The sequence below is a fragment of the Cataglyphis hispanica genome, chromosome 9 (assembly GCF_021464435.1).
Source record: "Cataglyphis hispanica isolate Lineage 1 chromosome 9, ULB_Chis1_1.0, whole genome shotgun sequence".
NCBI classification, from domain to species: Eukaryota; Metazoa; Arthropoda; class Insecta; order Hymenoptera; family Formicidae; genus Cataglyphis; species Cataglyphis hispanica.
This window is the reverse complement of record NC_065962.1, coordinates 3,804,450-3,823,497: the sequence shown is the minus strand read 5'-3', so window position 1 is coordinate 3,823,497 and position 19,048 is coordinate 3,804,450. Positions and strand designations below refer to the sequence as shown.

At 30.3% G+C, this 19,048-nt stretch overlaps 2 protein-coding genes across 7 annotated transcripts in view; one reads left to right on the top strand and one right to left on the bottom strand.

Annotated features, from left to right (window-relative positions):
• Positions 1-3,167: 3,167 nt before the first annotated feature.
• Positions 3,168-19,048, top strand: part of LOC126851975 (uncharacterized) — a 169,719-nt gene continuing 153,838 nt past the window's right edge. Inside the window, exons 1-8 of one of the 5 annotated variants that reach the window (XM_050596386.1) lie at positions 3,168-4,006; positions 4,111-4,338; positions 4,795-5,063; positions 5,226-5,366; positions 5,476-5,673; positions 5,816-5,992; positions 6,665-7,166; positions 10,871-12,575. In XM_050596386.1, coding sequence (XP_050452343.1) covers positions 4,821-5,063; positions 5,226-5,366; positions 5,476-5,673; positions 5,816-5,992; positions 6,665-7,166; positions 10,871-11,496 — 1,887 coding nt within the window. In that variant the 5' untranslated portion in view covers positions 3,168-4,006; positions 4,111-4,338; positions 4,795-4,820 and the 3' untranslated portion in view covers positions 11,497-12,575. Of the gene's footprint in view, positions 4,339-4,385; positions 4,514-4,794; positions 5,064-5,225; positions 5,367-5,475; positions 5,674-5,815; positions 5,993-6,664; positions 7,167-10,870; positions 12,576-19,048 lie in introns of those variants that run through there. The other 4 variants (XR_007687742.1, XM_050596385.1, XM_050596389.1 and 1 more) reach the window with 4 other exon arrangements.
• On the bottom strand, positions 5,213-17,613 carry LOC126851980 (GPI transamidase component PIG-T). Of its 2 annotated transcripts, none has more exons than XM_050596397.1 (8): positions 17,292-17,613; positions 17,033-17,210; positions 16,536-16,770; positions 16,302-16,469; positions 15,942-16,236; positions 13,643-13,795; positions 13,186-13,432; positions 5,213-5,349 (listed from the first exon to the last, which is right to left on the bottom strand). In XM_050596397.1, the coding sequence occupies exons 1-8, from the start codon at positions 17,464-17,466 to the stop codon at positions 5,340-5,342; spliced, it is 1,461 nt and encodes a 486-aa protein (XP_050452354.1). In that variant the 5' UTR covers positions 17,467-17,613; the 3' UTR covers positions 5,213-5,339. The 2 variants fall into 2 exon arrangements, with proteins under 2 accessions (XP_050452354.1, XP_050452353.1); XM_050596396.1 differs by lacking the exon at positions 5,213-5,349 and adding an exon at positions 12,704-13,060.

Genomic DNA, 19,048 nt, shown 5'->3' with positions numbered 1-19,048 from the left:
TTCTTCTCAGAAGTCTTTCACTGAATCATTCTAAGAATCTTCCAGAGCGCGACGCGTGTGCTGCGCACGGCCCGAAGACCCTTTGTCTCGACAGTATATAAGCCGGCGATTTCGAACCTTCGGGGCAGTCAAATCGAGCAGTCAAATCGGGGCAGTCAATTCAGAGCATTACGTTCATTGCAGTCAAATCGGAACAGTCAAATCGGAACAGTCAATTCAGAGCATTACGTTCATTGCAGTCAAATCGAGGCAGTCAATTCAGAGCATTACGTTCATTGCAGTCAAATCGGGGCAGTCAATTCAGAGCATTACGTTCATTGCAGTCAAATCGGGGCAGTAAAATCGGAGCAGTCAGTTCGATCATTCAGTTCGGGGCATTACATTCAGATCATTCAGCATTACGTTCATTGCAGTCAATTCAGAGCTCTCAAATCGGGCAGTAAAATCGGGGCAGTCAATTCAGCATTACGTTCATTGCAGTCAATTCAGAGCTCTTCAAGCATTTGAATCATTTATTCTTAGCTAACATTATTCATTATTAATTCCTTACTATTTCGTATAAGTATTCGCTCCGTATTATTCGTTCATTGTTTGCGTACTATTCATTATTCCATTTCGATTAATATAACTGTCGATTCAGTGTTAAGCTGTGTAAAACTAAAGAAATAATAAAAAACTTTGTGCATACATCTGTGTACTTTTATCCGGCCTACTTCATCCACGACCGAGGTCTTAAAGGACGAGAGAAGGGCTTAACAAGGTACGACCAGAACTTGAACAGAAGGAAAGATTTTTCTGCCACATCACGGTAAGTACTTACAATTACTATAAATCCCATCTTTCCATAAATATTAGAAACTTTATTTGAATTAACTGATAACCCCTAATATCAATTAATTATCTTTTCATCCTCTAAATAATAAGAAATCCTCTGTCAAGCATTAGCATGTGGCTGACAGTTTCCAGTCAATCAACTTTAATCTATTATCCTACTATTATTTAAAACACACCCTTAATATCAATACTAAGTAAGATTTATAAATTCCATGCAAAATATATACTACTGTTGTCATTTGAACTAGACTTAATCTTGCAACACTTTGCTCTTTTTCCCGAAAATCCATCGTTGCCCCTGGCGACTCCCTCCTTTCTTCCTAAATTCTGAATATAATCCTTAAACCTCGTTGCCGAGCGCTTATGGTGCCCCTGGCGACTTCCTCCTTTCTTCCTAAATTCTGAATATAATCCTTAAACCTCGTTGCCGAGCGCTTATGGTGCCCCTGGCGACTCCCTTTTTCCTAAATTTTGACCTCGTTGCCGAGCGCTTATGGTGCTCCTGGCGACTTCCTCCTTTCTTCTTGAATTCTTTATGTAACCCTTAAACCTAGTTGCCGAGCGCTGATCGAGGTGCCCTGGCGGCGTTTCCTATCAATTTAAAAATCTCCCACAAGAAATGACAACAGGAGATTAAATTAAAATCAAATTTATTATCTAATTTTCTGAACACAACCCAATCCTTGAACCTGGTTGCCGAGCGCTAATTACGGTGCCCTGGCGACATTACACATTCTCCCTAAAATTCCATCGTTGCCGAGCGCTTATTACGGTGCCCTGGCGACATTCGACCTCTTTTCTAAACCTTCCCTTTCTATCAGAAATTTAGAGTCATAATATAATCAAGTATTGATATTAAATAAAAGACCTTATTCGTTAGACAATTCTCATAATAAATTAATTCGATCTAACTAACTCTCTATTATTTAATGTCCACGATTTATTAATTACTCTTAATTTCTATTATAATATTCCTTTCCGAATCTTAATTCCCTAACAGTTATACTGTTTCTAATTAATATATATATTTATATATATATATATATATATATCTTAAGTAATAAGCCCCTTGCATATGGTGCACCCGCAATACAAGCGGACTTGCCGTAAAAAACGGAATCATAGATCCGGTATAAAGAAACGCGTCAAAAGCATTTCTAATCTATTTCAGTTTAAATGTTTTACTAATAAATCAAAACCTCGTATAATATCTTGTAAAAGAGTTTTTTCCTCTCTAGCTCTTATAAATCGCCCGAAATTCTCACATAGATTTTATAAAGACATTCAAAAACATTCACGAACGAAACTTCATAATGAAATCAACTTAACTAATAACGGTCTCTATTTAATAAGTGACCCTACTGGCCTACTTACGTATACGCCAGAATTTATATTACTAAACCAACTATATCAAAATATAACACATGTTAAGAGCAGTTATCAACATAATTTAACAATTCCTTCTCGTGATCTAAGCTCTCAATTAAAATATCAATTAACTGAAAATCATTTGAACATAGATGAGTATATTAGGTATTTAGATACATAATCGATATATTTCTTTTATTACAATATTAAATTTCTATTCTTTAAACCAGATTAACCTTCGAATTAGGTATATGTTACCTAGTTGCATCCATATCCCTAAAATACCTAGTGAAACTTCCTAGTAACCAACTAGTTTCGCGCCTACATCATTCCCCTAAATCCACTAGATTAGTCCTAGCTCTCGGCGTCCCTGGGGTATAGCCGGTGGAAGCAGGTTGCCCTATAAAAGTAGAGAGCAATCTTTTTCTCACTAACTGAGGTATAGAGAGAGAAAGAGCGTCGCTGAGACGTAACAGTACTTAAAAAATTTGTTGTACGACAAATGTAATATCGGCTTTATAATTACAACTAAGGATAATATTACATTTATCGTACAAATTTTTTAAGCGTATTGATTAGCTAATTTCTAGAGACTCACGAAATTTTCTATTTTATAATCAAATGCTTAAAAAATTTGTCATACGATAAATGTAATATTACCCTAAGAACCCGAGCACAGACTTTTGCATAAGCGCATAACAATAAGCATAAGGAAATTGATTGGTTCATTTTCTTATGCATACATTTGTGGACCAATCAATTTCTTTATGTTTATGGTTATGCGCTTATGCAAAAGTGTGTGCTCCCCGCTTTTTGCATAAGCGCATAACCATAAACATAAGGAAACTGTTTTGTCCATAAGAATATGCTTAAGGAAATTGACCAATCAATTTCTTTATGCTTATGGTTATGCGCTTATGCAAAAGTCTGTGCTCGGGCCGTAAAACTTTTTACGTATCCTGGCCTTATTTTAGTTTCTTTACAATTTTTTTTAAGTATAGCGTACACTTTACATATTGGCAAAATATGTAAAGTTGCTTTTAATGTCACACTATTTTTTGTGTTTTCTATTGGTTTTATTTTATTGTTGTGAAAATTAGAATTTAATAGGTACATAGAATATTAATATTATCTACAATTTTCATTCAATCTTCGAAGACAAATATTGACGAATGTCGAAACAAGTTCACAACCTCGTAATTTTATGGACGCTGAAAGAAATGAGTGACGGGGTTGAGACGTGACGTGTCGCCATCTCATGTTCACCGTATGCCTAGCAAAAGTGTAGCTACAGTGTAGCAAAAAGAAAGAACTGCCACTCGGCAGATTCTATCGCCCTGTAACTGACTACGTTCGATGATTGCGTGGACCCTACGATTCACAAATTGTGGAACATTAATTTCAAGAATTAATTTTACTCGCATAATTGCGATCGATTCTTGTAGAGCGCAGGTCTGGCATTACTTAAGTGTTTGTCAATTGTCATCGATCCCCACTGCGGAGAAAAACTCCCGCGCTGCTTAGTTGGGTATTGGGTGGCAACCAGTTGTGTTAGGTATTGTGTATGTGCAGTGTGTTACATTGAGGTGTCTCAAAAAAGTGATTACCACATCGAGTATTCATTTCGAAAATAAGATACTCAGTGCGAAGCTTCTGAATGAGGATAATCTCGGAAAGAAAAATTAAGCTCGCAATAAACAAGCCAACATATATAACATTGTAGAATTCATATTCTGATGGCAAAGATGCGCAAAAATGATTATTTTTATGTTCATTAGAACGCTGGATGCCTAACAATTGTCATGTGAAGCCCGTTTGTGCATATCTATAAAGTTACGAATTTAAATTAGCTATTAAGTTAAGGAACTTTGCAGCTATCTATAGCTTTTTGAAATCTTTTTGATTTAGAAAAAAAGCATGCGCGAGAAAAGTTTCTAAAATAGATAGCCATCTAGAAAGCCATCCAAGAAGAAAGAAAACGGAAATATTATCGGAGTTAAGTTATACAAATTTATAAATATTATACTAAAAAATGTAAGTGAGAATGTTGAAGCTTATATTGTATATCACCGTGCTCTTGAATGACATTGAGTTCTGCATAACTTATGGATAGAATCGCCAAAGAAAGAAAAAAAGGTATACAGATTCATCATTTGTAATAGGTTTTGTCTTGTCGTTTAGTTCATAATAGAATATTATTATATATTGCATTTGCCACCATTATCACATTTGTTATGCTACATATCACACATATTTAATTCGGAATAGAAAAGCTTTCGAATTAATGAAAGAGAAAGAGGTACAGATAGAGGTACACATAGAGATACAGATTATATGATAAAATGTCACTTATAGCTTGTTCACAAGATTGTCTCTATAAGATAATTTAAATTGTATTTCTTATATAGAAACTCAGAAGCGAATTCTTGTAAAATATTTAAACATTGATGAAATAATTTAGTGTTTAAAAATATTACTTGTATATATTTTTATATAATTGAAAAAAATTATATAATAAAATATATTAAATTGTTTATAAACTTTTGAAAAATTTTTAATAGAATAAAAAATAATCTGTACAAAACATTATAGGGTTTTTCACAAAGCAAATATTTTAAATGGGGAATAAAGTTGATAATTTTGGAAATATGAAACTATCAGTTATGCAAGAGGGTGATAGAAATGGTACAAGAAAACTGCCTCAAAATCAAGTTTCTAACAATGAAACCAGAATGAATGATACTAATGATAAATATTTTGAGGATAATGGAACTTTGGCAAAGGAAGAGGGTTCTATGGTATCCAATCTTCCTCTTTTATTTGCTAATGGATATCCTACATCTTTGGAAAAAATTACAATGGTACATATAATTCAATGTTACCCTATTTGTTTTTTCTGATATAAGTTTGAATTATTTTTATATATTTAAATAATTAAATAATGAAAAATAAATAGAACTATATTGCATGATGACTTAAATTCTATTGATGAACAATATATTGATAAATATTTTCTTCTGCAGGTACAATTGGAACGCTTTATATTGTTTATGGTTCACTGTTCATTAGGCCATGATACTACTAAACTTATTAACAGACCCAAGTGGTGGCCTCAAGATATTAAATTTTCAAATCCGCTAACAAGACCTAAAAAAATAAATGATGTAAGCAGTCTTTTACTATTTAATAATAATGTCTATATCTTTAATAGATTGTAAAGTATTATAAAATCATGCTTTTTCCATAAATACTAATTCAAAAATGTCATTTTAGAACTGGATGGCAAATTTAAAAAAATTGGTTTTTCGTTGTTATACATACCACAGAAGTGAATATTTGTTACGCTTTTGCTCTTATTTAGCACAATATCCTCATGAAGAATTAGAATATGTTAATAATTGGGATTCAACTACTAGTTTATATCATAAAAGCACTGGAAAGTTACTAGTGACCTTTCGTAATGAAAACATGGTATATAATATGTGACGTGTATATGTGTTTTAAATCCTAAAATATAGAATATTATAATAGAGTTCTATAAAACTTCACTGTAGTTTGATTTATTTCATGCTTTTTGATTCAATAATGAGGAAGTTTTTTTTTATATTTACAGTATTATGACAAAAAAAATGACAGTCCTCGAAGAACATTGTTATCTCATAATGCATCTTCATCAGGTTATGGAAATAAGACTAAACAACAAGCCCCCATGATGGTTCAACCACCATGTGACGATATTTATTTGTGTGATAATTGTGATGCTGAATTCATAGGTCTCGCAAAAATGAAGGTATTATATTATTATTAGCTTTATCATACATGGGCAAGTCAAATATAAACCACAACCCTTTTTCCAAAACATTTTATTTGATTAAGATATTTTTAGCGCAAACCCAAATCATTTTTCTATATAGTTCCATTAAAATCTAACATTTTTGCCACAAAAGTAGTAGTTTTTTTTTATTTTCGTGTTATAAAAAATAATGGGATGTATCCAAAAACAATTGCGCAAACAGAACTTTTTCCAAAAAATTTTTTATTTAATCAAAATATTTTCAACGCACACCTAAGTTACTTTTTTTACATAGTTTCCACTAACATTTAAACACTTTTGCCATCAGATTGGTAGTTTTATTTATTCTCATGTTATAAAAAATAGTGAGACATATCTAAAGCTAATTCGTTTAAAACGCATGGCAGAATTCGTACGTAATCGGCTTTGGACACATCCCATTACTTTTTATGACATGAAAATAAAAAACTGCCAATCAGGTGGCAAAAATGCTTTTTAGTGGAGACTATGTAGAAAAATGACTTAAATGTGCACTAAAAATATTTTGATCGAATAAAATGTTTTAGAAAAAGTCCGGTTTATATTTGATTTAACCATGTAATTTATTTCTTGTTATAAATTAAATTTATTATATGATAAAATGCTTAATTTTTTTATTTAATTATTTAGGAACATGAAAAAATGTGTTGCGAACAAGACCATGATGGTAATGGCTCGCGCTCGTCTTCACCAAATCTGTCCACAGCCGAGCCTGAAGTGCAACAGGATCAATTTCTGGAATATTTCCAATTATTTTCAAATAAGACTGAAGCTAAGTCAATTTGTGCGAATAACGCGAATGTTCCTGATAACAGTATTAGACGAACTTCTAGACGTGTTAGAAGTTCTTTTAGCTTTGCAAGATATGCCACTATCCCATTCTCATCGCCCGCCGGTATAATGCTAGCAAAGAAATCGAAAGCAATGACCGAGGATACGCAACAAGAACGATTAGATAGAATCGAAAGGCACGTCATCGCACCTGTATTGAATGATTCATGCAGACCAAAATGGCTAGACACAGAAGTAGATTGTGATAAATGGATAGTGACACACAAACAAAACCGGGATAAACTGACAAATGATTATGTGCATCAATATAAATTTATGAATTCTTTTAAAAGCAAACCAAGTATGTATTTTAGTGTACAGATATTATACATGTCAATATTACTAAGCATTATATGCTATCTCATCAAAGTTATAAAAATTAAGTTAAAGGACAGTTAAATACTTCCATATTCTCTATAGTGCTTTAGTAGTCTTTATTTTTTTGTTTTGCTTTCTTTTATTATATATTCTTTTATTATATATTTCCATGATTATGGATGCGTTTAGGGAGTTCGCTAAAATCGTGTTCTGTCTTCCTTGTTCAGTAAGTAACAAAGATAGAAAGACATTTTAAGCGTGCTTCCCGAACGCAGTTTATGTGACCATATGTAGAATGAAAAAGGAACTGAAACAAATGATATATCATGCATGTTCATAACTTCACCTGCCAATATAGATAATTTCCTTTGTCAATTATTTTGTATACATAGCATACAAAATATTGTATATTAATTTATTGTTGTGTAATTATATAATATTATCAAATAAATGACCAATCTAATATTTTTTTTAATATTACTAATATTATACAGTAGTGATGGAGGGTATACAAGACATAGTGACGCTTTTCACTCAATTAAATATCTGTTTTTAAACAAATATTAACATGAAAACTAAGGCATTGAATAAACGAGCTATGCAATTGTATAAAACAATTATAAATTATAAAAATTAAATAATATATGAGAGATAAATAAAAGGAAAAATAAATAATAGATATTGAAAGAAATAAAAGATCAAAATGACATCACTATTAAATTGTTAAATATTAAAAACGGATTGTTCATTTATTGGGTTAATTAATATAATATATACAAAAATAAATAGAAGAAATAGCTAGTATAAAGATATAATCTACACTTATAAAGATATGGACATATATGGTCACATATGCAAATCATGTAAATTAAATAATGGTAAAACAGCACTAAAGAAAGAAGTCATGATTAGAGAAATAAAATAATATATTTGTGTGCGTGCGTGCGTGTGTGTTTATACAGAGTGTCTGATAATCGCTCCATCTGTTGTGTGCAGATAGAGTGGGTTAAACTGAGTAAAAAAGTCCTTTACCATTTTGCGATTTTCGTAATAATTATTGAAAAATTAATTTAAAAAGATTGATTAATTTGCGTAAGTATAAACGCGCGGTGAGAAAGAACGGCCCAGAGACAGCCCAGAAGTTTGCGATCGCTAAGCACGCGACGAAATTTTGGGAGGAGCGCTCTACAAATGACAACGATTATGTACGAGCGTAAATAACGATAGATTCTCGCATCCTAGCAACCACACAATGGGTTGTTCCTTTGTACTGCGCGCTTATACTCACGCAAATTGATCGATATTTTTAAATTAATTTCTCAATAATTATTACGAAAATTGCAAAATGGTAAAGAACTTTCTTATTTAGTTTAAACCGCTCTATCTGCACACGACAGATGGGACGATTATTATCAGACACCCTGTATATAATATATCGCGACGATACGCGTGAGACCAAACACTTTTCGTAGCCGTGCGACACTATGAAGGTCGCCGCTGGCACGCCTAGCGCGTACGTCCCATGGTCTATCCGCGCAATAGCCGCACGAAATGCGTGCTCATTCGCCAATATTTTTTAATTAATATTTCAATAATTATTGCGAAAATTGCAAAATGGGGATAGGGGTAAAGGACTTTTCTGTTCAGTTTACTGTCCTCTACCCGTTCACAAGCGTTGGCACAATCTTTGCAGAACACCCTGTATATATATATATATATATATATATATGTGTGTGTGTGTGTGTGTGTGTGTGTGTAGTGTGTGTGTGCGTGCGTGCGTGCGTGCGTGCGGTGCGTGCGTGCGTGTGTATATATATATATATACAGGGTGCCCCAAAAATTTTGACACACCCGAAATATGAAGATGGATTGGACCAAACTGATTCGAAAAGTCCTGTACCATTTTCCTCTATAACGCTTCAGAAAGAAGTTATTATTGAGTAAAGTCTGGCTAATCAGCGCCGATCTTTAACCGGATATACGTCAGTGAATCGCGTGCCTGGTAGTGGTGCGCCGCTGTACAGCTGAACGCTCACGCACACTATCAGGCGCTCACCAACGTGCGCTTGATTGGCGACAATTGGCCAGATTTTATTCAATAATAACTTCTTTTTGAAGTTTATAGAGGAAAATGGTACAGGACTTTTCGATTCAGTTTGGCCCAATCTACCTTCCACTTCGGGTGTCAAAATTTTTGAGACACCCTGTACACACACACACACACACACACACATATATATATATATATATATATATATATATATATATATACACACACACACACACACACATATATATATACACGCACGCACACATAGGGTGTCCGGAGTCAATCTCACCCTCCCTCCCCCGTCGTATGCAGGTAGAGCAGATAAAACTGAGAAGAAAAGTCCTGTACTATTTCTTTTATAACGCTTAATAAAGAAGTTATTATTGAGTGAGGCTGGCCAATCAGCGTCGACCTTTAGTCGGACTCACGTCAGTGAGCCGCGCGTCTAGTAGTTATGCCACGCCATAACAGCGGAGCGCTCTCGCACACCAGCTAAAAATCATCGATGATAGGCCAGACTTCATTCAATAATAACTCTTTTATTAAATGTTATAGAAAAAAATGGTACAGGACTTTTTTCTTCAGTTTTATCTCTACCTGTACATGACGGGTGGTGCAACCGACTCCGGACATCCTGTATATAAAATGTTCAAAAAAGTGGTACCAATTTGAGGAATATGTAGTATTCATAAAAACAATCCAAAAAGTCTTAAATATTCTAAAAACCATTTATTTCTGTGTTATAAAACATTTTCTGTTATTATAGATAGAACTCATTTCAAGTATGCGTTGGATGATATATTTACACGCAACCGCTTGTATATTCGTCTCTCTAATTAATTCGTCTCTCTAAATAATTTTAGGGAAGTTATTTATTATAAAGTATAAAAATTTTATGTGTTTATATATGAATTTTTTTTAAGTTGATAAGAAACTATATTTTATTTTAAATCGGAGGCCTCAGCAGATTTTATTGAGGGTGAGTCAGGGTTAGTATCAGGATTTAATATTGAATATTTTAAGGGGGAATTTGCAATTTTTTTAGCTGAATATGGAATAATTATTTTTTTTATGATTTTAAAAATTTTAATATTTACAAATTTGTTACAATATTCGAGCTTCTAAAGTCATCAATGAGTTTGTTGACAATTTTCAATTCTTTGTGTCAGTTCATTTACGAACACTCGCGTAGCATCTATTGTTTTGTGATTTCTTGTTTTGTTCAGTTTTGAAACGATAATTGTTGACAGTGTCTGGTTTTGTATATCTGAGAAAAGGCTAATTTTTACATTTTTAAATTCTGACAAATATTTCATGTATGGCAGAGCAAATGGCAATGCCACAAAATTTATAGATTGAATTTATTTAATAACAGAAATATAATTAGGCAATGAGTAGTTTTTGGAGTATTACTTGAGATTGATTCGTTTTTACGAATACTTCTAAAATCTGGTACTATCTTTTTGGAACCTGTATATGAAGATTTATCTGTATTTTTATATATAAATATTTTTATATGTAAAGAAATATAAAGAAATAGTAAATAATATTATATTAAAAAATTATTATAGAATTGATATAATATTAAATATTAAAGAAATTTTTTAAAAAGTTTACATAATTTATGTTCTCTTTAGTGTTGAGCATACGATCACAACTGCTGTATGTCACATGTCGACCTATTTATGTTGTTCTTACTCGCTTGAGTGAAAAACAAATTGATGAACTAAAGAAGGATTCCTCAAAATATCAGTGTTCTCAGAAGAATATCAATGTGCGAAAAGTTTTATTAATGAGAAGAGTGGGACCGGCTTGCAAAACAAAATCGAAAAAAGCAACTTGTGAGCAAAATGTGGTTGTATCTTCCAAACGTAAAGCACCATTGGGAAATGAATTAGATCCGATCATTGTTGAAGATGAAGATGCCAGTATTAATACAACAGCTAAAGAGACTTTAATCGCATTTACTGCTGTGAAATCACCTTTGGATGATGTGGAGACTATAAAACCAATTAAAGAGAGAAAATGTCCGTCAAGTACAATAATGTTAATTGACCTCTGTTCATCTGACGAAGAAGAAAATGATCAGAGTAGTCGAACACCTTGCGACGAGAATAGAGATCCCATGACTACAACAGATTCTCCAATTGCAAAGACTTTCCTGCGAAAATTGACGCCGAAACAGACTTTACGTGAAGCTTTGCATTTACCACGTACACTTATCGATAGACTGGTTATCGAACAACGTATGGAACGAAGTTAAGAACAAGAATAAATTATCCGTCAAAGGATGCATATGTTTTTTCTCCGATCACTTTAAATCCATATACAATAAGTTATTATTGTAGCTTATCCACCTGTTGTTTGTATTACATTTCTTACATATTTATAGGGTGTCTATTCCCTGGAAAAGCATGGAAAATCTGGAATTCTCAGGAAATTTTTTTTGTACCTGGAAAAATCAGGGAATTCTCATGGAATTTTATTGGAACTCGAGAAATTTTCAAAAAAATTCTCTTTAATAATTTTGCTCTTACATTGTAGGCCATTTACAATAAGTTTGAGTCAAGTTGTGAATTATGTGTTTAAAATATATAAATATATTTCTATCTCAGTTTATGTTTTCAATATTTTGTTAAAATATTGAATATACAGTACATATTCTTTATTTTAATTTTTAGTGATAAAAAAAGAAAATATTATGCACATTAAAAATTTTTATTTTAATGAAAGCTATTCAGCTTTTGTCAGTATATTTGTAAATTTAGCACTTGAAATTCAAGTGGCTTTGTGTTTTTTTTTTTTTCATATAAGTAAAAAGCATTAGAAAATGTGTACAATAAAAAAATTTATTTTAAAAAATTGCACCAAAAAGATCTTCAAAATATTTTTTTTATCTGAGAATTTGAACAAATATACCTAAAAGATCAGAGAATTTTTTTACAAGATTTGAGTAGACACCTTGTATTTATTATTTTATTAATTGATTAATTGATAATAGTTGAATAGTTCATACTAAATTATCACATGACCATTCTGATTCTACATTATTTTATTAATGGATTAAAAATGGAGTTACATCATGAATGGAATCACTTGATTAAAAGTTATAGAGTTATAGAATATATAGAAACTTGTCACATATACAAAAATGATTAAATATAATTAATTATATATATTATAATTTTTAATATGAAATAAGTTTCAATTTTAAAGTAAATGTAGATGTCAAAGTATGTATAAAGTATATATTGGGTTCAGAACAGAATGTATGCACTTTTTAATATTTTCCACAGTAAACATTAAGAAATTTTATAATATTGCAAGATCATTGTTTGAAAAATAACAATTTTCGGTTGCTTTACATAGCATATAAAAGCAAATATTTTTCATTAAACAAGAAATTAAAAGACCGTTTTTAATTTCTAAAATCACGTATCAGAGAAATTCTTGCATCTGTATTAATAAAATTTATTCAATATACAAAGAAAATATGTGAATATATTTATTTAAATGAGAAATACACTTTATACATTTATAATACATTTAATATATAATTCATTTATAGTCTTTATTCTTGTTTTCTCTTCATTCTAAATATTCTTTCTATGAAGAAAGAAAACAATTTACTTTTCCAATCCTTCTCAATACGCTTCAAGACCAATCTTTTCGTGGAAATATTGTGCAGAGGGCCAAATGCTAATGCGACGGCTGTACATGCAAGGCATATAACATTATAAGGCATACTGAAATCGGGAGTCGGAAGACTGATAAGCAAGGACTCTGTCCGTAATTGTACTAAATAATCGTCCTTTGAAGCATTAAAACTGCAAAGTTTAGTTATTGTCCATATGAGCTACTTATATAATTTATCCTACTTATAAAAAAAAAATTTGCGGTTTTGTATTAGTTATTGACAGGCAAAGAAATTGCTAAGATAAAGAAAACGAACCTTGAATTGATTGTACTTCCATCGAATGGCAGAGCGGTGTAATTTCTAGCTATGGGTAACAAAGCTGTAATTATGGCTGGTCCCATGTAAAAACCGTGATTAGCATCTGGTGGATATTCCTGCCATTTAAGAAATAAGTAATCTATATCGATAGTGATTTTCATTACCGAATGTGGAGGCAGGCGCAGGATTAATTCTAAGTAATATGGGCTTTTTCTTTCTTTTCCAGGTAGATAACGCTGCACCACTATAATGTGTGTACAATATTATAAATAATATTACAAAATATGTGTATCGATATGTAATTATGTTGTAAAGTTTTCATATAATAAAGTTTCTTTTATAAATTTTACTGATTGCTTATATTACACATATGTTATATATTGTGAGATGTGTATAGACAATAGTCAACTCTCTATTTAGATTATTTTATATTTTTTATTTTATGTCTACTTACATGGACGAACATGTTGTCCATTCTGAGTTATTGTAACAGAATGTAAATAAACTAATAAGTACCATGGAATATTTTCCAGTAAGATCACGTCCAATGTCTGCCAGTGATTATTATATAATTTAGTCACCAAACTGCCTCTTTCTTGACCATATCCTAAAAAATTGTATATTAAAATTAATGTGTGTGTGTGTGTGTAAATTTATTTTGAGCTTTTTTTAGAAATATTCTTGTTATAATATTATTATAACAAGATGTTATAATATTATTAATTTTCTTGTTATAATATGTGTGTTATTATTAAGATAATATAATTATAAATTCAACAACTACAATTCACTTATTCATAAGAATAAAGAATGATAATTAATACATATCGATTGTATATCGAACATTAACTAAAAATATTCAAAATCTTTGAGGAAAAAATAATTAGAGTTTGTGCAACTTTGGAGACAAATAAATAACTATTACAATAATTTATTAAAGGATCAGCTTCTTTGTGTTGCACACAGAAGGAAACACAATTTAAACATTGCTTATATAAATTATATTTTTTTATTCTAATTATAAATATTTTAACTATAATTGATGTAATAAATTGTTTTTAAAAACTGAAGTCCTAATACAAAATAATTAATTTGATTGTAATAAACTTCTCAAATGCTTTCGCATATCATAATTATAATATAATAAAGTACATTAAAATAGTTATTTCTTATAACATTAACTACTAAATTTATCAAAATTTTGATGTGATGGAGAAATTTAAAAACCGGAATCGTATTCCATCATCAGAAAATGAATCTACAAGAAATAACTAATCTTGTTTTTCGGATTGTTATCAATTGCAGAAATTTGTCCTATGTAAATTGCATCAACTCATTCTATAAATAAAATGTTTTCTAATATACATACAAAATATTAATAATGATAGAAACATAAGTTCAATCAGGATATAAAAATAATAAAATTTACATAAATATATATCTGAAATGACCTGTTTCAAATTTATAGTTTGTTTTATATTTCAACAAATATTTTTTTTATTTTTAAAGGATATTCAAAATGATTATCTCTTGAATAATATAGCTTATTATAGAATATCTTATTATAGATTATCTAATGTATTAAAAAAATCCAGATAATTTTCAAATTTGTGTATGCTAGCAACTAATAAAAACTTAAAATTTTTAACTGAAAGGACTCTGTTAAGGACGAAGAACTTCTTATAAGAAATGATGCTAGATGGATTTCGTTCAAACTTTAAGATTTTGTGACAGTGTTTATGTGACACTGAACAAAAGTCTCAATGGACAAATATCTAGGAGTTATTGTTTAGCCTGTTAGAAGTTAATTTCAAATGTTAGAAGAAATTTTTAAGATTTTTGCAAAAATAATCATATTTGTAACTTCAAATTATCCTGTTCATCGAGTTCAAATAATTGATCATTATTAATGTTATAGTTCTATTAGCTCCCATTTCCATTTTTTGCTAATCTTATTCTATATGTAAATAAAATGAAGCGATTGGCAATGACTAGGCAATCATGCAATGAATTCTACGAACAGATAATTGGAAGATTATGAGAGAGATTCATATTGCAGTCACTCCCACATGATAAGTCTTGAAGTTTTTTACTTGTTGAAAATTGCAGAAAGCTGCAAATACAATCATTTTCACAAAAAATCCTAAAAATCAACTTTTAATGCTCTCTTAGGCTAAGCTATAGCTCTTTTAGACAGTTGTACTCATTGAGATTTTTGTTCAGTGTTTCATAAAAGAAGTCATTTTCCATAAGAATGTATAAAGTCTTTTTTGCTCTCTTGGTTTGAATTTATTTGTTTATTTCATCCAAAACTTCATTTTTAAAATTGCCCGTATATTCAAATACCATCTTTTTAAAACATATCAAGTAATTTATAATGAGACATTCAAATTTAAAATAAAATATTCAAACTAGGGATAAAGTATTCTGCTTATATGCAACTAACGATAGTTATTTTAAAAATAGGTAAACACTTGTTGAAATATAAAACGGGATGTACCTTTGAAATAAAATGTTTTATAAATATTTTTGTAACTTTCGTATTCTACCATTATGTATAATGTATTTCACATATTAATAAACAACCTGTAATATTATATGTATTCATATATAACATTAATTAACAAATCTGATTTTCTAAAATTATAACTTTTTTGATTATGTATGACAAATATATGATTATGAAATATTCAACTGCAAACAAAATATAGATTAATTATAAAAATATTTTTAAAATTGGAACACATACATACCAATAATATATCTATTTGCATAGAGAATTGAAGGATAGTTTATACTGTTAGTTGGCATATTATACATAGCAGCAATATTAAATATTCCTCTACTAGAATGAGTTCTGATATCATATATCGCTATATCATTCTGTTGTCCTCCACGTAAGCTAATGATTCTTGCACTCGGTAGTGGTGTTAATTCATATATATGATTCGTATTATTGTTCGATATATCAACATACACATTACTTAATGTTGCAAGCGGGCATGCACCTTGAAGCCCCATTCCAAAAAATTTTCTTATTGACCAATCCTATGTAAATTAAGAACAATAGTATATAATTTATGATTATTTTATGTACATTAATCTGATTTTACCTGGTTCATGTCTGTCATTATATCATATATTAAGGAAACAGTCTGTCGGAGTTCTAAAGAAGTTCTTGTGCAAGTTGTATCACGACATATGGATCGAAAATGTATTCCAATTGAGTGATAATTTGTATTATGTATATGTGCAGAATTTAACAATGTTGCTAGACCTCTCTAGAGAAAAAAATTAATTAGCTTCTATAATGAATCAATATAGATACACTTACGATTTATGAATACCTTAGAATCACATGGCAATAATTTCTTAAATGGTGTTAGATTTTCAGTACAAACTATCTCCTTTGGTAGTGATGAATAACGTAAGTGACTAGCATTTACTAATCCATCCATGACAAGACCAGTGGGACGGAATGTAAATTCTGGTGACATGCTATTAGATATATCAATAAAATTCAGAGATGCGCAAAGTAATCCAGCTAAAGCATTTGTCAGACCTTTCCATTCTTTGTCTACGCTATAAAAAAATTTATATATTATGCTTTTAAAATTTTTCTATATAATTCAAGTAAGAATATTTTTCTTAGTGAAATTATGTTATTCTGTATTCAATGCATCAGAAATTAAAATCATAGCAGTTAAAAAAATTTGCTTTTTGATTAAAGTACTTTATTATATGATATATAAATGTTTTATTATATTATTCGATGTTATATATAATGGTTCGATGTTATTGTTAAATATAAAAAAAAAATTACAAAATTAATACTATTTCTTACTTTGTTACATTTTTATTAAACCAGGCCATAATTTCAGCACCAGGTCCAGCATCATGGAATGGATATCCCCATTTTTGATAATTCCATAAGCCTTCTGTTAAAGTAACATGTAACTCATCGATATTATGACGAGCTATGATTTCACTCAATCCTCTCGGAAAGAGATGTGAATGTTGAACTAAAATAATTTTTTTTTTATCTTTATATGAATACTTAACAGACCCTAACTTACTGATTAAGTACTATAATAATTACTTACGCGTTTCTATATGTTTTGCCGTTTTCCATATCGTGGTAAATTGAAAATAAGCATAAATATGATTATTTGATAAAGGTTTTAGCATTAACTCTTCGTCGAAAAAATCATTGTATGCATTATTACATGTTATGATACTAATCAAACCGGTAGACAACAGTAGGTAGGAAATTAGCATATTATTTTGAGTTAAGTTGCACCGATTGGATAATTTCGTTTTAAATTAATCACTATAATTCTTTTTATAAGATAAATAATTATTTTTTTACATTTAGTAATTCATCGGTATATACACGTACAACACACACATACCATTAACATCATATGTAAGATTACACCATAGACATAATATATCTAGATTAGAATCCTAAATAACCAGAGAAGCGACAATAGCGTCTCGCTTGCTAATTGGCTGACCGCCAAGTTGATACCGTGATGAATCCTACAAATGGACGTTGTTACGTCTCAGCGACGCTCTTTTTCTCTCTATACATCAGTTAGTGAGAAAAAGATTGCTCTCTATTTTTATAGGGCAACCTGCTTTCACCGGCTATACCCCAGGGAAGCCGAGATCTAGGACTAATCCAGTGGATCTAGGGGAATGATGTAGCACGGAACTAGTTGGTTACTAGGAAGTTTCACTAGGTATATTAGAGATATGGACGCAACTAGGTATATATAATTCGAAGGTTAATTGTAACGTCCTGCCAATTTTAAAAACTATAATTTAGCTAGTAATTAAGTACCGCTTTTATCCTTGCAAAATACCTATGGAATAATTATGTAATCCATTTGCTTTTATTTTAATTGTTAACTAATTTCATTAATCGCTTATCATTCTAGTTCCATATGGTTATTTAGCCTAAAACCGAATATATTTTAATCCTGTTAGTAATAATAATCGATGGCGCAAGGAATTGAGAATTCCTTAGATCGACGAATCAGGAAGCATTATTTAGAACAAGCTAGCTGTACAGCAGTGACTTTCTAGAACTAACCCTCTGATTACTTTAAGAACGAACTTGCGAGCGAGTTTCACACTCGATAATATCGATACTAATATCTAACTTTTAAGATTTTAATATTTAATCGTACAGACAAATATATATATAATAATTACTCACTCTTAAATTGAGGAGTAAATGCGCCGTACTTTATGGAATCATAAAACGTATATAATAATAATTTGTTGACTATGATTTGTTGAATATTTATAATTATTTTATCCAAAACATCACATATAAAACTTTCAATACTATATTCAATACAATTATACTTTATAAATAATTAAAATCATATTAATTAAAACAGGTTATTATATAATGCGCGAATGCTTCCATAAAGAAATGATTTTAATAAAATTAATATGCTTTATTGTAGTATCGATCAAGCGACCATAAATATAAATTTAAGAGGCTTATATTCTATGGAATCATAAATTATATACATTACATATAATACATATAAGTTATCTAAAAGATCTATTTTTTAAACTATAGAATGCCATAACTTTATATAAATTGCCAACTTATTATCAGAACTGAAATAAATAGAACAAATGATTCCATAAATTAATAAGCATAAATATTAACCATATTATTAAGGATTTTATATTATAAAATATTAATTAAGCTGAAGAGAATGCGCATAAGAGGCCTCATATCAGTGAAACCTGATATTGCGAGCGATAAGTCGAACGGACTCGCGACGGCTACGACCACGAGCGCCGAAACTTAATAGTCAGATAAACATATCGATCG